Source organism: Triturus cristatus, chromosome 4_2 (genome assembly GCF_964204655.1).
Source record: "Triturus cristatus chromosome 4_2, aTriCri1.1, whole genome shotgun sequence".
NCBI lineage: Eukaryota > Metazoa > Chordata > Amphibia > Caudata > Salamandridae > Triturus > Triturus cristatus.
In genome coordinates, this window is record NC_140586.1 from 438,511,561 (window position 1) to 438,538,148 (window position 26,588).

The 26,588-nt window shown below is 46.1% G+C and overlaps 1 protein-coding gene across 1 annotated transcript in view; it reads left to right on the forward strand.

Moving 5' to 3' along the window:
- Nucleotides 1–26,588, forward strand: part of TTLL7 (tubulin tyrosine ligase like 7) — a 925,222-nt gene that overhangs the window by 718,213 nt on the left and 180,421 nt on the right. Inside the window, exon 20 of the mRNA XM_085600119.1 lies at nucleotides 4,916–4,996. Coding sequence (XP_085456245.1) covers nucleotides 4,916–4,996 — 81 coding nt within the window. The remainder of the gene's footprint in view (nucleotides 1–4,915; nucleotides 4,997–26,588) is intronic.

Consider the following 26,588-nt stretch of genomic DNA (forward strand, 5'->3'; position numbering starts at 1 on the left):
CCTCTTTGTTGGTGGAAAGTCTATTTTTCAAATTTCTGATAGGAATTTTAACCTGAAGGCCATTATACTGTCTCCTTCAACTTTTTCCTGTTTACTGGAAAATCACAGGTTGTCTTTTTCACTCCGATCTTACAGGTTGATTGTTTTCGATTGTATTTACCAATGGTCTTGCTCCCAGGCTTTCACAGCTACCAGTTTGTGCTCAACTGTTGTCAACTATTCTTCCATTGCCGTGAGGCATGAGTTGATTGTAGCATGATGCAACTTTATTGACATGATGTCCGTTGAGGTTTTTGCCGTAGGTTCTTCAGTAGAAGCTGTTAATGTTCTCAGCGCCGCTAGTTCTTTCAGGATGTTCTCAAGCGTTGTATCTTGCAACATCTTGCCTTGTTCTTTCAGTATTTTCTGCTTTTTCCTAGTTACTGCTTCAGTAAATAACAGCTGTCAAACTAGCATTGAGATTGGAAGGGTCGGGCCACGTAGGGCCTGATCACGACTTGAGCGGTGTGGCATTGGGCCTTCACGTCAGTGCCCCACTGCCACACTGCCAAAGCTGTACTGACACCGCCCCCAGATTATGCGCTTTCTCCTGGTCTGGCGGGCGTGCTTTGGCGGTCCCAGGCAGTGAGCCTTGGAAAGGCACTGCAATGGGAACGTCATAGCAAGTTCCTGCACTGCATGGGCTGTTAAGTCCATGCCATGCAGGAACTGGGTGTGCATTCAGACAGGGGGTACACCATGTGCCCCAATGCATGGATCCCCAATGCCCTGAGGCACTAGGGGGCCCTGTGGGGACCCCTTAGTATCCTCACCACCTCATTTTTCATGACAGACTCACCGCCATGAAAACTATGGCAGTGGGGAAATGTGTAATATGCTTGGCGGTGCTGTAGTGGCACCACCAGCCTATTGTGGGCCTCAGATCACCGCAAGACTGCCAGGGATCACAGATCCCTGCCGGTATCAGCGGTCCCATTGTGGTCTGCCTCCCCAAATCATAACAGGGCAGTGGACTGCCGATGCGGCAGTGCACGCACCGCCACCATAGCTATGGCAGTCCATCAGACTGACGTAGTCATAATCAGGCCCTTAATCAGGTAGGTGTGTCATGTGTCATGCAAGGCTGATCCTAAATTCTAAAGGTCAAACCTGATCCAGTATTTTACTGCCATTTTACATAGTTAATTACAAAGAATCAGTTGAGTATATTTCTTGGGGTCACCTCCAGGGTGGTGTAAGTCATGAGGATGGTCTAGGTCATGTTTTTGATGTGCTTCTTTTGGAGAATGGCTAGCTTTATAATCTGGTGGTTCTGATGCCGTGTTGGCTCATGTAAACTTGCCCACAGTGGATATTTGGAAAAGATCCTGGGTGCGTGCTGATTGTCTTAGTTGTGGTCTTGAGGCTTTAGTGGAGCAGGAGTGGTCCAGTATGTAGGTGTTTCTAACCAGTAATGAGAAGGAATAGTAAGTAAAATATAAGTATCTCTGTACCTTGAGTGGAGATGCTGATGCAGTGGCGTCAATGAAGGTGCTGAACTTTATCAAGTGGCTACCATTTTTTTGCTCTCATGTGGCACATTTCTGTTTGTTTTCAAGAAACTCTCTTGAGGCTTTAGTGGAGCAGGAGTGGTCCAGTATGTAGGTGTTTCTAACCAGTAATGAGAAGGAATAGTAAGTAAAATGTAAGTATCTCTGTACCTTGAGTGGAGATGCTGAAGCAGTGGCGTCAATGAAGGCGCTGAACATTATCAAGCGGCTACCATTGTTTAGCTCTCATGTGGCACATTTCTGTTGTTTTCAAGAAACTCCCACAGCAGATATTTGTTTCTGAAAAACAAAATGATGTGCAGGGAGTTTGTCCCTCTGTATTGGGGTCAATGTTGATTTTGGCCACCTTGGACTTCCATTACTCACATGACATTCCCAGGCTGTGAAACTTAGATGGACCCACCCACAATTGGATAGGGCAGCTGCTAAAATGACCTGATAGCTAGTGGTGGACGAGCACTCAGGTTTCTTACGATGGAGCCAGCTGAGGCTCCCCTGTTTCGAACCGTACGTGTCTCCCACCTTTAAAGGGACTGAAGGAACTAAGAAATTGGCAGGGTGGGAGTACTGCCATTTACAGTGGTGACCCGTCAAACTCTAAATGAACCTCTATATTTCCTAAAATACATTTCTGCAATTTCTAACTGCCACAGAGGACAAGCATTCAGGCAGTCTCCTAATTTCAAGAAATGAGAAAATTGCACAACAGTGTCATAAAGAGAGCAGACATAGTTTTAAATATTTTCTTTTTTAAAACACTATGGCAGCAAGGTCCTACTAATCGCACATTTCATTACCAGTTTAAAGACTTTCTTTTGATTCTTAATTGGAAAAGTATTTAAACCTTCAAAAGCAACATAATACTATCACATTTTCTGACACAAATATGCACACATTCTTAATGGCACCTTCTACGCGACCACCCCTCCCCACACACCCACACAGACTCACCCCACCCGTCCTCAAGAAGGTTTTAAGGGGCTGATGAAAAGGAGCTCATACCTGCTAATCAGTTCCTCACAACGAACTATTCATGATGTCTGATTTAAAGATCTTCCAAATTTCCAATGATGACAGCTGCTGTGAATCAAAAATGAAAACACATTAGTCCTAGCTCACACTTGCTTTCAGTAAGCTAGGATAACTCGAACACCATAGTAACCTAAACATTCTTTTCTTTGAGTCACAAAGGCTGCTAGTTAGCGATCACAAAGATCCCAGCAGAACTAGCATATCCAAGCATATCTACTAATGTTTGGGCTGGGTTGTTCTCCCTCACCATCCAGGCTGGGTTTAGCAAGCACAGACATTTGCTTATAGCTTCTTTGCCTAGCTGTAATCTCCAAGTGAGTGCTCAGAAAGTTACCAATGAGACATCTAGACTGCTGAATGCAGAGGGCGACTCCCTCATTCAAGTCACAAACCGCTTGCATTGCAAACTGAATCCAAACAAAGAGGAAAGGTGACTTTTGAATATTTGAAGATAAAGGTTTATTTTGGGTGAGAACACCTTGCTAGGATGTTTGACATTTTCCAAATCCTGACTTTGCATAGCTGTAAAGAGCAGAAAACGGCACAAAAGGAAGAGGGACGTTTTGCAAATACTATCAGTACAGTTCTGGTAGATGTGTTTTCATGTCAGCGAACTATCGTTTGAATGTGAATTATTGTTATTTCTGCATGAAGATACAGTTTTGAAAAAAAACCCACCTTTCTTCACAGAAGTAGATGAACAAGTGACTTCATAGAATTCAACACTTACCACCACATTATTCAGCATTCGATTTGCTCCATCGCATTAGAGCAGGCTTCTCCAACGCGTAGCTCGTGAGCTACCTTGCTCTCCAGCTACCTGTAATTAGCTCTCCTGTGTACTGCCCATTCTACTAAATAAGAAGCTTTTGATTCGTGGAATTAATATATGCACACAAAAATTGAAAAGCCGGTGTGCATTTTCAAAAATAAAAAACTATTATTTGGAGAAAAATGTTAGAATTTTCAAAATATATTTTCAGCAGAGTGATAAATCATGCTACGTTGGGTAGACCTATTACTAGTGTTATTAACTTTTTTTTAAAGGCAGAGCCCCGCGGTGTTTGCCTTTTTGTTGTTTTGACGGGTGACATTTCTCCACCTACAACTGCAGCGCTGTTTATTTAAGCATACTGTCTGTATCAGTCTGCATACTGATAATGAGCCCCAGTGTGAACTATTGATGCAGGTTTATTTTGAAATACTAGAAATGCTTCCTTTTTAAAGCATGCATATGTTTTTGTTTGCATCTGTGTTATAAAACATTGACATACTGTAGCATATTCCTTTAACATTTGCCTGCAACCCTGCAACAGTGTTAGTAAGTTCAAGATGACAAACGCTCTCACTTTGCAGTCAGAGAAAAGAAACACAAACAAAGTAATAGAATTATCAGCAGTCGACCAGAAGCAGTTCTGGGGCTGTTGCCGCCAGGGCCGGACAGGCAACCAAAACTGGCCCTGGCAAACTGCTCGGCTGCCCCCCATCGGGGAGAGGAGGGTGTGGCCGAGCTATTTGCGAGGGCTGGTTTCGGACGATTTTGATACAGAGGGGCCGATATTGCCGGTGCCCGGTAACAAAAACTCACCCCCAGGGGCCCAAAACCAGGCCCCACCCCGGTGGCCCAACAGGGAAACACCTGGTGCCAGCTACAGCCAGTCCGACCCTGGTTGCAGCACCTCCACAGCACAACTTCCAGCATCCCTGGTGGGGGATCAGCTTCCGACCCCTTGAGACCTGTTGGGATCGCAGGGACTGAGGCCTACAAGAGAGAGCAGAACTTCCCAGGATCTGAAGGTGCAATTTGCCAGGACTTAAAGGGAAAGAGGTCCCAATGCAACAAGCAGCACACTGATTGTGAGCTTGAGGAGAGCATACAGCAGTCCATGGATCCACTGTATCCTGATCCCTATGGCCCCAGTATGCACAAGCAGAGCATAATCTACCAAACATGGTCAGGTTGCACTTAGTCAATGATGATCTTTTCCCTTATTACATGCTAACCATGTCATGCTTTGCGACGGCAACAAACGGAGAGCATGTGTGCATTCCCTCATTTTCACAAGGAGGGAGGACACCTCTATGGCTCTCGTTTTCTCTTGAAATTCACAAGGGGTCACATTAGGCGATTTTTGATACGTAATTACAATTTTAAATGACATTTGACTATGAAGGCATGCAACAAAATTTCTAGTTTTGCCAGTTCTTGTTTAAATGTTATATTAAATTGCTTAATGAATAAGAAATGTAAAAGAATAATGAGCCGACGTTATTTAAACATGTAAAGATGTGCTTTTTTAAAAATTTCTTTTCTGTATTTTTTAATTTTGCAGATCAGGGATAACTGGAAACATCACAAATCGAAAGTTGCTTCTTATTGGTTGATAAAGTTAGACTCTTCAAAACAAAGAAAGGTGAGGATTTTTTTCTACTCAAAGCTCGTATTTCTACTGAATAGAATGCTGTGGCAATCAAAGTTCATGTGTTTGTAATATCACAGGTAGAACGATTAGCACTTATGGAGGTGCCATCAAGATTCAGGAGCGAGTCACAGCTCAGTCATACCAAATCATGGGAAATCTCACAAGTGCATCAAAACAGTTTCTAATACTCTGCACTGTAAAAATGAAGGACACATCAAACATTTGGACAAATATAATCTCAATTGCCAAGTTCTTGACATGACTTCTCATTCACAAACCCATCCCCTGACAAATTGGCTGGTTTGGGAAATGTGCACCCTAATTTGTAGTTTGAAAAGACCATTGAAATTTGAAATACACATTGTGAATCTCAGTGCACAAATTGCAAAGTGCTTGTGAGTCGCAACGAAGAAAGGGCAGCATGGGCACTCCTTGCTAATTATAATGAAATTTCACAGTGCTGGGCAACTAATCGCAAAAATTACAAGGCTCTGGGTATCACGTGTTCAGGGCATTCAATACCTGTTGGCAAAGTGGAATCTTTCCAAGGTGAACAGCTTGCAATGTGATTGGAATGTACCTTTTGATTTTTTTTTTGCATGTGCGCATGTGTATGTGAATATATATGTAAATATTATATTATCTAGTAGGTAGTTATAGGACCATCATGTTTCAATAGGAAATTAGTGGATTTTCTTGGTTTGCTAATTATTTTTGCATTGTTTGACGAATCATCACCAAACTTTCCTAAAAAGTCTCATCCAGCTCAGCTTCTTCTTGGAAAGATTCAGGCTCAGATGTCAAATGGTGACTGAGAAAATGGAGGGGGTCCCAAAACGCATTTTCACAATGTAATTTTCCATAGGAAAACTGAACAGCAGTACTGAAAAAATGACTGAACGGACTTGCACCAAATTTGGCAGAAAGTTAGTTCTTGGTCCGGAAAGCATGCTTTTTGTAATTGGTGTAAGGGAAACATGCATGCCTTTACAATGCAAGCGTTACAACACGTAGACTTTACTTTGCATTTTTTACTATGTATATGCTTTTACCATGCATACATTTACAATAAATTTCATTGAAAAGGTATTTATGGTAAAAGCATATGTGTAGTAAAAAACATATAGGGATAATCGTGGAAACAGCCTTGTTGGTAGGCGATCCACGTCATTAGAGGAAATGGAGAGACTCTTCAGCTTCCTCACAACGACGTGCACCGCCCCCTCAGACAAGCTGCCTGCACCCTATGAACCATGAGGAGAGAGGTAAGGGGGATTGGGCCTGGGGCAGGGGGGCTTCTATTTTAGGGGCTGGGGGCAGGGAGGTCATGCAGGGGTAGTGTTTTAGGGTTTAGGGAAGGTAAAGGCCTGGGTGGGTTGCACAGGGGTAGTGTTTTTAGGGTAGGGAAAGGGCTGGGGGCCACGGGGTGTCACGCAGGGGTAGTGTTTTAGGGTTTTAGGTAGAGAATCGCTGGGGGCTAGGTGGGGTCGCGCAGTGGTATGATTTTAGGGTTAAGGGCAGGGGAAGGGCTGGGGTCCAGGGGGAGTCACGTTGGGGTAGGGTTTTAGGGTTTAGGGCAGGGGAAAGGCATTTTTTTTTTAGAAGGCTTGGGACCAGAGGTGGGGGTGCACCAAGGACCAGGATTAGGGTTTAAGGTTGGGGTCAGGAAAATCTTTACCATGCGTATGATTTTGTCAAACATGCTTTGCAAAGAATTTAATTGTAAAGGTATACATGGTAAAGGCATATTCGTTAAAAAAAAGGATGCATGGTAAAGATTTGCATTGTTACGGTATTCCCTTTGTAAACGCATGCGCAACGGAATGCGATGTAATGTCATACAACCTTGGTGTAAATCTGTTTAGTAGTTTTTGAGATATTAAGCTTCAGAATTTATGTATATATCACACAGTGGAGGATCTGCGGATCACACAGATGTAAATATGAGATTCAATTGGCTGTCACCACATCAAAAGAGATGTGGCAGCAGCCATTTTAGGTCTCGGGACTCAGTGCCCTGGCCTGTAACAAAAACATTTATAAGAGCAGGCTAGGGATATCCTGCCCCATAGGCCTAACTGGGTGTCCTAGAAGCACCCCAAGGGCCAAAACGTATTTTGTTAGCTGTAGAGCGGATCTTCCTTTCTGTTTTTTCCACTTACCATGTTTTTGACCACACTCATGGCCCCCTGCTGTGACTAAATGGGTTTCCACTATTTTAGCATACTGCAAGAATTGCCTGTGTCCAAGTCCGAATACCCGAGTAATGAAATGGTCCCCCAGATATAGGTCCGAAAGCATAAGACAACCGTCCTCTTTTCATCTGTCAGTTGTCATAGTCTGCGCAATTGGGGCAAAGGGGCGCAATATCCTTAGATCCAGGTCTGGAGTATATGGGGCCCGCCTCAGCAACCGCCCTACAGTATGCTCCCAGAGATGGCACAATAGCCGGATTACATGGGGCAAGGACTCCGGGACACTTTTACCCCTCATTAGCAACTCCCTGCTAATAGCGATCTCTCCCAATTATCATTAATAACAAACCAGTGCATGGTATGTTAGAGATGGGCTGCCAAGTAATACAACTCCAAATCTGAGACCTCCATACCTCCCTGTCTGCATTCTCGTTTCAGACTAAATGTGTTTCTTATCCTCAGGTGGACCCACTTCATGTGGCAGAAACTAGTTTTCACACTTGAGGGCCAAGGAGTGATAGTAACTCCAACCAGCCCATTTTAGCCAGTTTTTAACCGTGCCAGAGGGACCCTTGAATATGTACTGATTTGAGAACTGCCTAGGCAATTTTAATGATTACTTCATATAGATCCCACACCCTTTTTCCTTAAAAAGTGCTCCCTTGTAAGGAAAGAGGTCACAGTATTCCCCGACCTGCAGAGGGTCGAAAAGAACTCAATGATGAAGCATGTCACTGAATAACATTCAGTGAGTGAGAGTTCCTTTAAGAAAAAGGTCTTTCCCCTATATTTAGATTGCTCACCCTAGTTGACTCGAGGTTAACTGTCTCCTGATTGTGAGACTTTTACAAAGTCAATAGGTCTGCTTTATATATTTTGATGTGCTCACTTTCTGATAAAGTCTATAGGCTTGCCTTTTATATTTCTATATTTTAAAGAAGAGGGTTGGGGTCTCACAAGGGGTTGTGTGCAAGTGCCCAACTCCATGCCGTGTACAGCAATGAACATCTTACTTTACAGTAAAATAAACCATGTAAATTCACTGAAAAAAATAAAGGTTAAAGGGATGTTATATTTAGGAATTGTAATAATGCCTAAGTTTCTACTAACAAAATAAACGTTTAAATTCTCCGGGTTAAGTTATCTCAAGTAACTATAACTCGTGCCCTAAAGTAACTTACTTCATGTTGGACCTGGCCCTTTTGGCAGGTTCACCCCTAAACTTTTCTCATTTATCCTAGCCTTTTTCCCTATGTAGTGTTAGTGGTTTTAGGCCTCTAGGTACTTTAGCACTGTGTCCCAGTGTAAAGTGTATGTGCTCTGTGTTACCTTTAGTGAGACTGGCCTGCCCTCCCATAGGAATGCATGGGGGATATGTGTGCCCATGGTAATTCCTGGTGTGAGAGGAGTGCAGGGTCAAGTTTAGTATGTGCGAACTTGTGAGAATAAATGCTGCGCAATGGTGTGCGCAGATTTATTGTGACTGGTGGAGAAGTGCCATTTTTAGAAGTTGGCATTTCTGTGTGCTGTGTGTCTGCCTGCCTGATGTGGAGTGCATGTCTGGCTTGTGATTGACAGATGCTGGATGGTGTGGGGAATTCCAGGAGCCAAGGTGAGTCAGCCCAGTGGTGAATAGAGAGATCTGCATCTAGATGGGAGGGAGGAGTTGCACCTGGGACCTGAAAAGGGCTGTGCCTTCCCTCCACAATGCTGGCTCTGCCCCCTGTGGTGCGTCTGAGCACCTAGCCACCACCTGAATATGGAGAGAGGAGCTGAGCACAACAAAGTGCTCCAAAGCTCCCCCAAACCAGTTGCATCTGGTTTTCCCCCAGCCCTGTGCTGGGTGAACAAAGGAAAAGTGTGTATAAAAGAAGGGGCTGTGACCCCGTGAAAATGTTCTGCTGTGCCTGTCCTGACGCTGGGGGCTGCTGCTGCTGGGCTCCAGGAGTAACCGCCACAAGGGACTGCATCCCTGCTGGAGGGCCCTGTGTACTGGCCTGCCTGAGCCCTTGTCCCCTTGCGCCTGAAAGGACTTTTCTCTGGACTGAGCGCCTACTTGGATTTTTGCTGAAAAGCGCTAGCTCCTTATTGCTGAGGAACAGTGTGCTTCTTGCAAGCACTTTTCTTTTATTTCAAAGAGCGCTGGTAGCCTGCAGCGCAAGGCTGTAGCGTGAGGGATTTCCTTGCAGTATTTGTGCCAATTTTTGCTACTCTCTGAATAGAGTACCCCACCCCGCGTTATTGCCATGTATTCATGCTTTTCAAAAACCGAGCGGGAGCCCACCCCGCATCGGTATCTTAAGGAGCGGGTGCCCACCCCGCATTGCAGTGCTCGGTGGCGGGAGCCCACCCCGCTATTGTCTTTATCTAAAAACGGGAGCCTACCCCGTATTGACCCCGCATTGCCGAGACCTTAAAAGAAAATCACTGCCGTGGCTGGGTAAAACAGGAAGTCAGGCGCCCGGTGTTGGGAAGTGGACGGGGCCTGCCGACAAACGCGAGAGCCTCGCTGGTTCCATTTCCGTCCCCTCCACTCCCTTGTGCGGAAGAGAGCTGCAGGAGAGGAAGAGGCCGGCATCTCCCCACGGGGCTCCTGAGAGCGAGGGAGAGCCCCTTAGTGCAGCTGAGGAGCGGAGAAGTGCTGAGGTTGCAGGCGGGGCCCCCGTGTGTGAGGAGAGCCCCGCGACGTGAAAGCCGACCGGAGGAAACACAGTGTAGTCCCGGTGAGTGGGGCTGGAGACTGATTCGTGGGGCAGGAGGCCTGGTGCATAGACGAGAAGAGCCGGTGAGTAGGGCTCCTTGGTTCCTTGTTGTGAGAGGGGGCGTCGGGGCACATTGCTGGTGCCTGCCCCCCCTCCTGATGTACTGACTTCGTTTGGGCATAGCGAGTTATAGTCCCAGAGTGGGACTCCCATGGGCTCAGTGCCCGTTGCTGGTGGGGCATTATTTGTGGTGCCAGAGGCACTGTAGTGCCACAGCTTGTTTGTTTGCCTAATTTCCCCAGCTGCCCCGCTTGATAGAGGGCAGCTGCTATGTTGCGCAGCTCTGCTACAGAGGGCACTGTGTATGCTCGTGCCCATCCTTTTGAGTTTACAGCTGCATCGTGTAGGCGCACAGTTCTTTGGGGGGGCAGGAATGAAGGTAGGAGTGCGACGTACTCCTTCGCCCCATCCCTTCCCAGCTGCCCAGCAAGTAGTGGGCAGCCTGCACATTTGGGCCAGTTTCACGCACTCTTCTTTTGCTGCATGCGCAGCCAGCCCTGACACTGTTGGACAAAGGGCATTTGAGCCCCTGTGAGAGGCCAGTTGGCCTGGGGCCAGTTTTCAGGTGTTGTGCCCCCGCTTGGGGCGCACTGTGTTTATGATGGTAAATACATAATGTATTCATACTGTGATGCCTATTGTGTAATGTGATTTAGACCTAATGTGATTATGATTGCATAGTGTGTTCCTAACTTTTATCAATAGTTACTGATTGTGCTCTACATTTATTATTTGTGCTACATTTACAGTTGATTTGTGATTGTTCTGACAGTGGCCCAATTGGCCCTGTCAGGTGTATATAATCCCCTGTAGATACTACCCAGTGTTAATTGTGTGATTATTATCTAATGTGTTTATTATAATACAAAGGCTATTTTTATATTTAACCTTGTGTGGAGTTCTTTTTGTGGTGTGCCTGAGGTGTTGTTGCTGTGTGCGTGCGCAAACGCTTTACACATTGCCTCCGGGATAAGCCTGACTGCTCGTGCCAAGGTACCAAGGGGGTGAGCAGGGGTTATCTTTGGCGTGTAACTTCCTTGCCCTGACTAGAGTGGTGGTTTCTGCCTGGCTTTGGCACAAGCATTAGCCAACCATAAATTCCATTTCTAACATTGGCGATCAGAGGTGGGATAGGACTTGCGTTTGCGCAGTACCACAGCGACGACTGGCTGCACTATAAAACTCTGCATTTAGATAATCACGTGTTTGGGGATTATTATTCTGAGTTTTATCTTAATTCTTCTCCTAAAAGTGTCATTTTTGAATTGTATACTCTTGCTTCAGCTCAGACACCTAGGCCCCCTGTGTTGCACGTGCCTCTGAGCATCCTGCCAAAATGGAGTCTGCTTTTAATTTCTGTGGTCTGTTTAGATACAGTATGTGTGAGTTGGTAGAGTTCTGTGAAGCATTTCTAACACTTCACATTTTACATCTCTCACTATGTTCTATGACTTCATTGATCACAGTACTTCAACATCTGAAATTAGTAAATATATATGTATATATGTATATATTACCTACTGGTGGTCGCCAGTAGTTAGTTATAGTTAGGACCATGTTTCCCTAGGAAAAGTGTTTTTTGGTTTCACTATATCTTTGGTGTCACTTGACGGATAAATTAATGAAATTTTCCGCAAGAAGTGTCGTGGTGATTCTTGGTGTGCATGTAAAGTTTCAGGGTGATCTGTAATGTGGGGGTCAAGAAAAGGGGGGGGGGGGGGTGGCAAAAAATGTTTTTCCACTGTTAATTTCCATAGGGAAATTTTGAACAAGACTACAGCCTGAGCTGCTGCTTGGAATTACATTAAACTTGGCAAAGAGGTCTCTTTTGGTCCATAAAGAATGCTTTTTGTGATTTGGTGTAAATCTGTTCAGTAGTTTTGGACACATTTGTATATCTATAGATGTGGATCCTCTGAGGATCCAACAGTCCCAGGGCTCAAATGTGATTGGCTGCCAACACTTAAAAACTTCATTTGAAAAATTAACTTGGAGAAATCAACTCATTCAGGTATCTCACACTCTACTATCTTCGCATTCAAACATTCCTTAGTATCAATCTTAAAAGGGACCCAAAAGGCAATTCTAAAAATCTGTTTCATAAAACAATCAATAAAAAATAATTCTACAGGTATATAAAATAAATATTTCTTCAAAACAATCTAAAAACAATCTGAAGTCCTACTAGAATATTGAGCATAATATCATCAATGAGTTATAATCAGAGAGACAGCAACAAACATACCCATTTGTCATTACAATTTTGTTAATTTGAAGGAATCCATAAAGCATGAACATCTAAGCATTATTATACTTATACTTCATTGTTCCACAAATTTAACAAGACAACCAGACTTCAACCAGGATGTGTTGGCAGCCATCTTGGGACTCAGCTTCAGCCAAGTTCCACACAAAAAATATTTTAAAAAAAGAAATGGGGCAAGGTAGGAATACTGCATGCCCCTAAATGTGATGGTTGTGTCCCAGAGGGACCCCGCCATGGCCAAAAGGCATTTTAAAAAAAAATATTTAGATGAGAGCTGTGCTGGATCTGTGGCTGCTGCAGAAAATAAATCATGGCCTTCCGAGCTTCTGTAATCTTTAGCACCCCGATGGGCAGGTCCCGGGGGCATGAGAAAAATAAACATGCGGGGATGCCTGTGTGGCACACCCCATGCCCCTGTTGGGCCAATCCACATCCTGGGGACCACCATCTCCCCAGGGAAATGATGTTAAAATATTTTGGGGGCCTGCCCACCCCTGCGTTATGAGAAACTGACACTTCCCTGGGGCAATTGATTGAATTTAGGGTGGGGCCATGCCTCCCTCTGCAGCCCTGGAGACCGCCACCTCCCTGAGGCTAAAATAAATTAATGAGCAGGGTCTGTCACAGACCCCTGGCCCCCCCAGTACCACCACCTCCCCGGGACTACATTGTACGATGTTGGTGGCCACGTGGCCCATCTCATGGGCCAGCTTTTACTACCTCCCAAGGTACTCATCCTCGGGAGGTAGCTGTTAGCTTTTGTTTGGTAGGAACAAGAGCAAACATAATTCCACTTTCTGCAAGCTGGACCTGTCAAACTGCTCCGGCTTCCAAAAGTGGAGTTTACATTTGTTTCCCTGCATGCAAATATACGTGCAGGGAAAACAGATGAAAACATTGGCTCTGACAGACAGAAAGCTGCTTTCCAGCACCCCATGTCTGTCACAGCAATGCCGGCTCCCACAGGAGGCGGGGAGTTGGCTCGGACTTCGGGGCCTCGAGGCTCCCCTGCGGTCCCATTACACTGTGGGTGACCTAGGGGCAGCCAGGTGACAGGTCCGGGCCCTGTGAAATGGGGTCCCTGGGGCTGAAATTAGCCCAGGGAGGGAGGCTACGGGGTCCCCCTCTCCATAGTAATAAAAACAATACACCTACTTCTCTAAAGTACAAATCATCCAAGTGAGTTTTCTGTGTTTTCTCTGCAGTACTACCTTGTAAAGTTATCTGGTAAAGATGCTCGAGGAACAATCACTTTGGCAAGTTAAAGACACACAAGGTCACTGGGGATATTTCCTCTGCATCCTTCATGCAGCCATAGTGTAGGAGATGCACTATACATTTACCCAACGAGGTAGCGCTTACTAATTAGCCAGCAGAAAGTACTCCATTCGGGTAGAGGTGTTGTACAAAACTGTGGTGCCTTATTGGATAAATACGCAGGCCCAGATTCATTCTGGCATGAAGCTCATTCCTCAGAAATGAAACCTCAACAGGTTACAGTTAGGAACGGAAATTTAAAAAACCTTTGAAATTCACTTAAAAAACAAAGGTTACAGGAACATTGTGATTAGGACATAGATCCTTAGAAATTTACTGACAAAACCAAAGGCTTCTTTGACGTTATAGTTAGGAAATAGAACTAAAAAAACCTTAGTAAGTCACTGAAACTAACAAAGGTTACAGAGACATTATAGTTACACTCACATTTCACTCGTGCAAAACCAGTGAAATTCAACACTAATAGTTACCTGAGCTAACTATAATGCACTGCTTATGACCTCACATATTACATCACTCATGACATGGTTAGTGACATCACGGATGACATCTTAAATTATATCACTCATGACATCATTCACAGAAGCACTCACACCCACTCATACCCCTCTGCAAACTCTCATACACTCACTCACACACCTTCACCTACACAGTCACAGACCCATAAAAGTACTGCCACAACCACTCACTCATCTATAGGGCCACTCAGACACCCACTCACTCAAACAGACAGGCACTTACACAACCACTCACTCACTCATAAAGCTACTCATACAACCAGCCACTAACCCATACAGTCAGTCACAGAGTTACACAATCACCCAAACAGCTACTCACGCACCCACTTACTCATCTATACATCCACTCACACATCCAGTCACTCAACCATACAGCCTCTCAAAACAGCCACTCAACTATAAAGCATTCACACATTCCCTCACACACCCACAAACCACTTACATACCCATTCACACATACATACACGCACTGACACATCCGCTCACTCACCCATACACCCATTCACACACTTACTTTACAATAGAGACACTCACAAACCAACTCACTTGACCAAACACCCACTCACTCACCCATACAGCCACTTACACAGCCGCTCACTCACTCATACAGTAATTCAGAAAGCCACTCACTCACCCATACAGCTACTCACACAGCCACTCACTCACCCATACAAGCACTCACACACCCACTCATAAACCCATACTGGCACTCAGACAGCCACTCACACACAAATAAACAAAGTCGCACAGCCACTCACATAATATATGTTAGAATTAGTATCACTCATTAGCAAGATTGAAAGTGTACTAAATTAACTTATATAGTGCCTTGGTATATTTGTTTAACACTCATAAAGTTTTAGAAAACACGCACACTCACGGATGATGTCATCATACCACAAACATCATGTACCACAACGAAACGTGTCCGAGTGCTATTATTAAAAATGAATAAAAAAATGTGTGAAGAGCAGTGGATTCAAAGTGACACCACAGCCGTTCAACTGAGTTGAGGATTATTGGAAAATATGGTAATGGAACCTATTCCCATTTCTGTATGCTAAATTATTGTTGTGGAGCACGCTGTTTGCATTACGACAAGGGGTAAATCTAAACATTGTGACTACCTGTGTGTGAAAGTGACAACATTTTGTTCATTTAAGGATCAGTGGAAAAGAGCAATGAGAGTCGGCGTAGATCCGTGGTACTCAAAGTATGGCTCATGGGCCGCCAGCTGCCCGGCAGACCTTCGTAGGCGGCCCGTGAACCTTTTTCACAGCACCATAATTGCATATGGCTCTTGGTAAACAAAAAAGAGAGCCGCTGGAGCATAACACTGCAGGAAGCAAAGACCCCTTTGAAGTTAGCTGCTGCACATTCACTGCTGAATTCTGCGGGGCTTTCCGAAAAATCTACTGCCTTTATCAATGGCGTTTCTGCCCATAGCCTGCTCCTTTCTACACCGACTGCAGCCTTTGAGCACTGCTGCAGGGGGCCTCTGGTGGATGGGGCCAGCCTGTGCCCCTCCTCTCCACCCACAGACCAGCTTCTTTTCAAACCTGATTGCCGCGAGCCCGAGCCTCTTGCAGGTCGGTGATGGACTGTTTTTGGCTGTTTGTGGGACAGTTTTACAGTGTGCTGGGTTAGGTATAAGATACAGTACCCACATTATTGTATGGGTCTGAACATAGGTAAAACACATAACCAGCTTTGAAATGTCGATCTTGTGATATGATTGGTCACTAAAGACTGTAGAAATTGTACAATATCTTTTTGACTGCTTGCTGGTAAAAATACCGCTAACCTAAAATATAAATTTTAATATTAGACAGTCAATGATACCCACAGCCCTGCATCACACCTTAAAATATGTGAACCTCTGGTTGTACTTTCTGGTGCAATACTTATGCCTGGTCATAACAGCAACAGTAACACATTTTGCAATACCAAACAGGCATCACGTTGCTGCGAGAATGTTCTCATTGAAGTGCAGGGCATGCTGCTAATTTCCACATATCTTTTTCTTCGTAGCACTCGCTCGGTTTCCTTTTACCACAGGGTGGGAATTCAGTTAGCTGGGTGGGGAGAAGACAGGGCAGACTGAAGGACTGGGTTATTCTTAAGACCCAGCGGTGCCAGGGAACAACACCTGAAACCTTCGTGGGTTACCTGTTCTGGCGTACCAAACACAGAGACACGGGACACTTCCAGCGACGTCAGAGATCGTTTATTTACTGCAGGGATACAGAGGTCACAAGAAGTACACAACGTGTAGGTTCTCGGAGACTGCTTCAAATTCGTAGAAGTGGGTCACTCCTTTTATACAAGTTTTTGCCATAGCACAGTATGATGAACAAAGGTTACAACTCAGTTCCCACAATAAACTTCAAAAGGGTCGCGTTCATGTTTCAGGAGGCCGGAACATAATTACAACAGTCCTGCCGGTTCCCAACTGTAAAAACATATCCCCTCCGCAATAAACACATTCCATCCTAACCATAAACGCATTAAAAGGAAGGACGAAAAACAGATGCAAGGAAAGGACAAGGATGCACAACAGGTTAGAAAAGAGTGTTGGGGGCAATAAAGGGAACTCGATAGAGGAGAGGGGTCAAAGACCTCGTGTCTAATGTATGCGTGGCTGAAACAATAGACCGGAGCGGCAAGATGGGCCTTGAGCGGGGCCATCTGCCTTAGTCGTGTCATTTCCCTCATCATAAAAGTCACCTCAAAGGAACATGTGTCCTTCGTGTAAGCTTGAGAGTTCCAGGGTCACGAAGCGGACAAGAAGCCCGTTCGCTGGCTACCTGAGGGCAAGAAACAAAATGGATGCTGTATCTAAAATGGAACCCGAGGGTTCGGATGAACAAACCCAAAAATGAGACGAACCATACGTGGCTGCATAGCGAAACTTCGTACACCCACTATACTCGTCATTTGCGGTTCGCAGATACCAAACTCAGCCATATTCGTCACCACTCAGAAAGTGCCGTCCCGTCTCACACGGAACCTCAGACGCTCCTTTTGCCCTCATGTAGGCAAGCACTAGTCAAGATCGGAATCTATATCAATATTCATCAGATCGTTCAGCTGCTGCTGGAACATCATTCTATCCATCAACGTCTCCTTGGTAACAGATGGCCGCCTTATACACGTCGCAGCACATAGGCCACATAAGGCAGGACCACACTGTACACAAAGACAACACGTGAACAGAAACGCTACAACAGCCCCTACGATCATTAAAATCTTCCAACCCCAGGTTGACATCAGGCCCCAAAACCATCCTAGGAGCGTCCAATTACCTTCGTCCACGTGTATGGACTCGGAAATCTTGTGCAACTTCGAGATGGCTTGGTAAACAGTTGGAGCATTGTCAGGAATAAAAATGCAACAACTCGAATGGATAATTTTACACACACCCCCTCTATCTGCAAGAACAACGTCTAGAACCATACGGTTCTGCAACGTCATGAGTCTATCCGCCTGTAGTTCAGCTGTTAGATTACCAAGGGCATTTGCAGTAATATTAGCAGTCGACTCTACCACAGGGGTCAACTGTCTTAGGTTCCTACTATTAACCATAGGTCCCCAAAACGGCAAGAAACCCTTAAAGAAGTCTCCTGCTTCTTGACCAGCAGTATCCTCTTTGCTAATGACGCCTCTCACGACTCTAGTTTTGTGGTAGTCCGAAGCAACTGTGAAAGTCGGAGGTAAAAGATTCGCAATATAACAGGTACCCGAAAAGTCGCGGGGTAACCATGTATATGCGCGTTCATAACATACAAAATAGGTGCCCTTAGCAGTCAGAAAAACAGGGGAAGAGAGCATCGGTAGGACATACGTTTCAGTGCAAGCACTGTTCCCAAGTTGTGCTCTCGGATTTCGACCCAAACCCTGTAAGCAGAAATTTCCAAGATGCGGTACAATCCATATTGGGGACGAGCTCTTAAGCTGTCTATCACCCACTGATGTACTATACTCAGTCTCACTCAGGTCCTTATAGGCCTGTACTTCTTCATCTGGAATGAGTGATGCATCAAAAACATCTCTATCCAGATCTGCTATGGCTATCGCCAAAGGCTTGTGGTACGGCCCAGGACCAAAGTTGACAGACCGTGGCTCTCGACTGGGGTAGGAATCTAGTGCACTACGGAACATAGTTTGGAATGCTCGAGCTGAACCCTGGGAACTGTATGGAAGGACCAAATATGGAATACCCCTATCCATGGTATGTGGCATTAACCCACATACCCAACAATTGGTAGTATTCACCACCAAATGATGCTGATGTAGGAGTTGAACAAAGGAATTATTCATGAATTCCGCACGTCTAACCTGCTCATGTTGAGGCAAAGGATGAAAGGAATGTGGGGAGACAGTGGTGAGGGAACTTAGGTTAAGAGAAAAGGTAGGTGAAACAGAAGGCAAGAACAACGATACTCCGAAATACACTCCACCCACCAATAACATAGATACAGTTAGGAACAATAGAAACACCTGAAACAGAAAACATTTTGTTCGTACAACCCTCCATAACTCTGATCTCTGTGCCAACACCCTTTCTTCTTCCACCAGCTTAGAGAATGCCATCCTCTACAAACCGTCCGTGACGTACTTGACGCACTTCGTTCTGAGTAGCGATTATCAATCCCCAGGAGTTCCCAGAGATCGACAAAAGTAACCAACCTAGCGTCAGAAACCTGCTAAACAGAAAGAAGTACCCGCACGGCCGTACGGTGACCCGGATGGCGAGGTTCCCTCAAAACGTTCAAATTTATTACAAGTCTCTTAGCAGTGGAAAGCACAAAAAAACTCAGAAAGAAAGGATGTAATTGTTCATAATATTCGTAACGTTAAAAACCACTATATTGTTAATTTTTATTAGTCCTTGAACGAAGAAAGTATCGACTTCTTCCAGGTCGAGTTTGCTCTACGAACAATTGTTCAGCTGGCGCAACAGTGTTCAATGAAGTGGATGACGAGTCGGACCTTGGGTTCTCTGCTACTGATGACTCCACTTGTGGATCTGGAAATGACAAATCCTCCTCCACAAGTTGAGCGTCGCTAAATGGCACAAAGCGCAAAGGAGTCTCAGTTTCTGCGGCCGAAATCCCAGTTCTCACCCAACCGTCGGTTGGTAAGGGGATCGGTACCTTCTTTGTGTGGCTGGCATGCACCCAATTTTTCCGGCCCTCCAGTCGAACCGCTGTCCTCGTCGTCAACAAGACTTGGTGGGGTCCGACGAATCTTGGCTCCAAATTACGCTTTCAACCAAAGTTTCGGGTAACCACCCAGTCTCCTGGCCGGAGCTGGTGTCCAGGACCCTCTGTCTGCGCTGGTAGAGCTTCAAAGACCTGTTGATGAATTAACCGTAGTTTAGTGGTCAAATCATGCAAGTAATCAATCAACATTGGATATTCAAGACTATCAAAAGCCCTAGGCCTCGGGACTCCCCAAATATTCGCAGGGCGGCCGAACACAATCTCATATGGGCTGAGCCCTACTCGAGAGTGTACGGTTGCTCTGGTCGATAGGAGAGCCAGAGGCAAGGCATCAGGCCATGACAGACTAGTCGTAGCTTGAATCTTAGCGAGTTTCAGCTTCAGGGTACCATTGTACCCTTCAACCAGACCCGCTGCCTGAGGATGATTAGCACTGTGGAATTTCTGTCGAATTCCAAGGCCCTTACACACACTCTGCATTACACTTCCCACAAACTCACTTCCATTATCCGACCACACAATCCGCGGCATTCCGTACCTAGGAAAGTACTCCTTCAGCAGGATTTTTGCTGTGGACAGGGCAGTATTATCCTTTAGAGGATAGGCCTCAATCCATCTGGAGAACGCGCAAACCACAACCAAAACATACTTCAGATTATTGCATCTCTCCATATGGATGAAGTCCAGCTGGATAACCTCAAAGGGACAGACAGGAGGAGCGAAATGACCAGGTGGAGTGGGGGTGCCTTTTCCGGGATTGTGCATCAAACACACCATACAATTCTTAACCACTCTTTCGGCACACTTAGCGATACCATCATTCCTCCATACAGGAGACAAGAACTTACATATTCCTTTCGCACTAATATGTGACAACCCATGAGCCATCGTCACAACAGCCAATACATACGCGTCTGGTAACATCCACCTCTGACATTCCGTCAGGTCCACCCAACATCCATGCATATCCAATTTCCCTGTACTTTCTTTCCACTTGGTCTTTTCGGCTTCAGTAGCTTCGTTCTGAATTGCTTTCACACTCTCAACAGTATTTTCACACATACCAGTCTCCGTCGGCCACCTCACTGAACTCGTAACATACATTCGAGTCGCAAGATTCTTAGCCGTTTCCTTAGCAATCTCATCCGCAAATGCATTACCACGACCAACATCATCCGTCACTTTCCGATGTGCACTACACTTGACGATCGCCACTTGTTTAGGCAACGTAAGTGCATCCAAAAGATCATTCACGAGATGCCCGTGTTGGATCTTCGTACCATGCGATGTCATAAATCCTCTTTCTCTCCACAATCGGCCGAAGTTGTGCGCAACACCGAATGCATACTGACTGTCGGTAAACACATTCACTCGCTTTCCTTTCGACAGAACACACGCTCTTGTCAAAGCAATTAATTCTGCCGCTTGTGCTGAATTCTGGTTCAATCTCGCAGTTTCCACAATCGTGCTCACCGTCACCACAGCATACGCAGTCGTCACATCGCCATTCGGCAATTTGAAGCAAGAGCCATCCACATACAAAGTACCCTCGGGATCTGACAAGGGAGTGTTTTTCAGGTCCACACGACCTTTTGTTTCTTCCTCAGTCCGTAAATAACAATCATGGGGCAGCACATCATCTGATTCCATATTAATCGGCAACAATGTCGCCGGATTCAGTACATTACAACGCTTGATCTGTATATGACTTGCCAAGAGGGTCAGCTCGTAACCGGACAACCTTGCACTCGTCAGATGTTGAGTCTTTGTCCTATTCAAGAGCGTATCGACTGCATGCGGAACCATTACTATGAGCATATTGTCCATGACCAGACCTGCAGACTGCCGAATAGACGCCGCAGCTGCCGCTGTCGCCCTCAAGCAACTTGGCAACGCTCTAGCCACCGGGTCTAAGGTCGAGGAAAAATATGCACACGGACGCTGCTTATCACCAAATTGTTGCGTTAGAACACTCAACGCACAACCGTCCCTCTCATGGACGTATAATGTGAAAGGCTTGCTGTAATCAGGAGTACCTAACACAGGAGCCGAACACAGCGCATCACGTAGTTCAGAAAAACTTTTCTGACATTCCTCCGTCCAAGGCAAAGGAGTCGAAACGTCCTTGCACGTGAGAGCTACCAATGGCTTCGCTAACAGTGAAAAGTTCGGGATCCACTGTCTGCAGTATGACGTGATACCTAAAAAGGCACGCACATCTCTCTGAGTTGCTGGCACAGGCATTCGAGCAATTGCTGCAATTCGTTCAGGGGTCAACCTTCTTCCCGCCTTTGACAATAAGTGACCGAGGTAGGTAACTTCTTGACAACAATATTGTAATTTGGAAGGTGACACTTTATGATGTAAAGCACAGAGATGCTGTAACAAAGACACTGTAGCGGCTCTACAGAGCTGTTCAGTGTCAGCAGCAACCAACAGATCATCAACGTACTGAATCAAGGCTGCACCGACCGGTAACACAAACGCATCAAGTTGACTCTTAAGAGCTTGGCTGTAGATTGATGGACTCTCACAGTAGCCCTGTGGAGCGCGTTTGAATCTGAAGCTGCGACCACCTAATGAGAAACCGAACAAGTCTCTGCTTTCCTCAGCAATCGGAATGCTAAAGAACGCATTCTTCAGATCGATCACCGAGAACCATGATGCAGTGGCTGGAATCAGAGTCAGTAAAGCTGTAATGTCTGGCACCACAGGAAACTGCGGAACAACGACTTTATTTACCTCCCGTAAGTCGATAACTAGACGATACACGGGAGGCTTGGAGGGATCCGTTCGTTTCAGAATAGGCAACACGGGACTATTGCACACATTACCTCGTGTCTCCTCAATAACATCTTTGCCGATCAGATCGTAAATAATCGCTAACAGTGCCCTTTCACCATCAAGGGAAATACGATACTGAGGTATACGTGGCAAACGCGCACCAACTTTTAGTTGGACGACGTAAGGTGGTATATCCAACAGGCCCACGTCATTGGGACCTGTCGCCCACAAGGAGTCTGGAAGAGATCTCAATTCCGATGGGAGTTTGTCGATCGATAAATACATAGGGGAAACCACACTCTTACCCAACGTAAGCTCCACACCCGTAGGAGAACAGTACAAAGTCGCATGTAACCTTTTCAACAAATCTAAGCCCAAAAGATTCTCACCACAACCAGTAGTCAAAATCAAAGGAGCTTCCAGCTCATGAGACCCAATTGTAAGGGGCAGAGGGCTAGAAACTGGATTGCTAACGGGGGCGCCAGAAAATCCAACGGAAACATTCGTTAAGCCAGACAAAGGCGCGCCAGGGAGTTTTGAATGCATGATGGAACTTTTTGCTGCACCAGTGTCCAACAGAAAAGGCTCAACAACGCCCAAAGTGGCTACTGCAACATAAGGCCCTCTCTGATCAACCGGAACTGATACTTCTCCCTTCCTTTGTCTATGGCTGTCCTAGTAGATACCATCCGCATCACCATCACATTCAACATAACAATCATCCACATGATACTGTGCAGACCGACCGGACGATGGTTCGCGCCGATCGAAACAATTTCGTGAATCCGAAGACGTCGCAAAGCGTTCGGCCTGATTCTGGGTAACTCCGCGACCTCTACCACGAGAAACCTGTTGAGGACCACTACGTCCTCCTCGAGCCGACACACCATTAGTCCTATCACGGAGAACCGGACAGTCGAACTTCAGATGGCCTTCCCCACGACAATATGCGCATTGATTATATCCCAACACCAAGCGAGGCGCAGGCGAAGCATTTCGCGTCTGCGATCTGGAAAACTGTGATTGCGATCTGTTTGGCTGCTGTGTATCACTGAAATTCGAACGCGGTGGATAGGCTTGCTGCAACAAGACCTTAGTTTTGAGATCCTTCGTCTTCTTTTCTGCACGCTCACTTTCCTCTTTTTCCCTATTCTCGTAATATTGGGCTGTAGCCAATATTTGGGCAGTGGTAGAAACAGCCCACGCACTCTCAGAATTCTTCAACTTGTTGCCAAGGTCAGGCAACAAATTTGATACAAACTTATCAACGAACAGCCGCTGACCACCCTCGGAACCCATGTCCTGACCACTATGGTCAATGAACGCTTCCTCAAATCTCGTAAAGAAATCAGAAACACTTTCATCCCTCTTTTGCCTGCACGCTGATAATTTGTCCCAATTGACGCGCATCGCTGGCATAAGCGTTTTCATGAGGGTAATTATCCTCTGGGGCAAAGCCACAATAATCTGTTCAGGTTTAGCCCCACCGACCTGTCGGGCATCTGCCGCTGTAAGGGCAGCCCAGTCACCGCCTAACTCGGCTGCGTGATTCTCGTGACGAATTTTCGCCCAAATCGGCTGAGGCACCACATTGCCGAACAACATATCAATATCGGCTAGGTTCATAACAGTAGCATCCACCAATTGGACAGCTCCTTATAATAACCCGCAGGATTCTTACGGGGATCAGGTAGGGATTGCTTTACTTGCAACACTTCCGATCGTTTCCAAGGGAGGTGTATCCACACTCTCTGGAAATGGCCTGGGACAGGAGGGTTAGCAGCAGCATCACCTGGCATCCATACCGGGGGAACTTCCCGCATAGGATATTGACCAGGTTGTGCCATCCATTCCGCAGTCGCGTCCTTAAACAGTGCACGTGGTTGCACTGTACATCGAAAGGATAACAAGCGTTCCAGAGCCTCTCGAACTTTATCACCTACAATGACACCCGCGGCAAACCGAAGCTGCAGCTCGGAAACCTCAGGTGGTATATCACCAGCTATATCATCGTCCCACTCCTCTTTCAATGACTTACACAATTCTTCGAACACAAATCGTTGCGTGGGCACATTAAACTGAGAAAACGTTTCAAACACTATACGTGGGGTGTATTTAACAGGGTTACGAATCCATCTACGTGCCGTTTTCACCAACGATTCACGTTCCCTACCATCAGGAAGCTGGCTGCGTCTTTGAGCAACATCTGAAAGAGTCGAACCAAGTATCGGCCCAAAGAGCGGAGAATAAAGAGAAGCAACAGCAGTCAAGAGACGACTACGAACAGAAGGAGAAGAGGAAGAAGATGCAGGCGTAGCAGCCATAGGGGTGGAAACAGTAGAAGTAGACGCAGCAGCAGGAGTAGCGGGAACGACAGGCTGAGGAGGGACTTGGAAAGGCGCAGTAGGGAGAGAAGCCGGAACAAGAGGATGTACGATCTGTGGCCCAAGGGGATTCGGGAGTACGGGAGGAACGGCGGGCTGACCAGCAGCCGCCAAAACAGCGGGTTGAGGAAGAGGTGGACGAACGGGACCCATAACATCGGGAGCATAGGGAGGTGGCGATTTCATCAGATAAGACAAAAGCGAATCCTCCATCGATTCTTCTCCTGTCTTATCGATCGTAGAAGGTAGCGCCGGATAACATTTGTCCACTGCCATATGATGAAGCCGAGCACTAACTTCCTGCTCTTTCTCATCTTTATCCAACTGATATTGTTCTGCATTGCGCATCACCGTAATAACACCTTCTCGTTTATTTTTCTTATTCTGTTTGATTTCTTTCTGTTTGGCCTCTTTCCGCCATAACCGGAAGGAATCAAACATGGCCGGCCTAGCTTTCCTTTTAAATAATTTAGCTTCCAAGTTATCTAAAATGGCAGTCTCGAAACTACCATGAGGTGGCCAACTAAGGACGCCATCCTTTTTAGTGTAACGAACCCAATATTCATTATATACGATAGGACCCACGCCATGGCGACTATAGAGCTCGTAAAGCGGAGTTCCAGCCGGAGGTATCGGACATGAATCCTCCAGCCGGGAATCCATGCTGCAACATTTGAGAAACCCAAACAAAGTACTACGGCCAGGCATCGTGCACACTAACCGAGTATACAAACTTCAAGGGCTATCGAATTACGATGTCCTCGCAAAAATGCAAGACCCTCGGTTTTTGGCAATTGCAATCGTCAAATAAAACCCAACAACTAAGAACCACGAATGCTATGGAACCATACAAACAACAAAGCAACACTGGGAGCGACCCACAAATACTTAACTGAGAGAACAATGGCGTCACCAGGAAGGCCCGTTGATCGTCTCGCCGTACAAAGGACTACGCCAGGCGCCAAAACAGGTCGACAGTCAGGGCATCGGTCCGTCGCAGCCGTCAGGAGGCGGGGATCTTCGCGGGAAAAGACGTCGGGCCACTTATTTCGACAACTGGATCGATGAAGCGGGGTGCACCTTCCCTCGGAGATTTCACACGAAGTTCCTCACGATCGTCGGGCTTTGGACCGGTACCGTTGATGTCGCCCCACGTTGGGCGCCAACTGAAGGACTGGGTTATTCTTAAGACCCAGCGGTGCCAGGGAACAACACCTGAAACCTTCGTGGGTTACCTGTTCTGGCGTACCAAACACAGAGACACGGGACACTTCCAGCGACGTCAGAGATCGTTTATTTACTGCAGGGATACAGAGGTCACAAGAAGTACACAACGTGTAGGTTCTCGGAGACTGCTTCAAATTCGTAGAAGTGGGTCACTCCTTTTATACAAGTTTTTGCCATAGCACAGTATGATGAACAAAGGTTACAACTCAGTTCCCACAATAAACTTCAAAAGGGTCGCGTTCATGTTTCAGGAGGCCGGAACATAATTACAACAGTCCTGCCGGTTCCCAACTGTAAAAACATATCCCCTCCGCAATAAACACATTCCATCCTAACCATAAACGCATTAAAAGGAAGGACGAAAAACAGATGCAAGGAAAGGACAAGGATGCACAACAGGTTAGAAAAGAGTGTTGGGGGCAATAAAGGGAACTCGATAGAGGAGAGGGGTCAAAGACCTCGTGTCTAATGTATGCGTGGCTGAAACAATAGACCGGAGCGGCAAGATGGGCCTTGAGCGGGGCCATCTGCCTTAGTCGTGTCATTTCCCTCATCATAAAAGTCACCTCAAAGGAACATGTGTCCTTCGTGTAAGCTTGAGAGTTCCAGGGTCACGAAGCGGACAAGAAGCCCGTTCGCTGGCTACCTGAGGGCAAGAAACAAAATGGATGCTGTATCTAAAATGGAACCCGAGGGTTCGGAGGAACAAACCCAAAAATGAGACGAACCATACGTGGCTGCATAGCGAAACTTCGTACACCCACTATACTCGTCATTTGCGGTTCGCAGATACCAAACTCAGCCATATTCGTCACCACTCAGAAAGTGCCGTCCCGTCTCACACGGAACCTCAAGACCATTTCCTACAATTCCTCGCAGTATATTGTCCCGCCCATATGGGGGAGGGGGTGGCATTCAGGCGCAGAGAATGTTAGCTAAGGGAA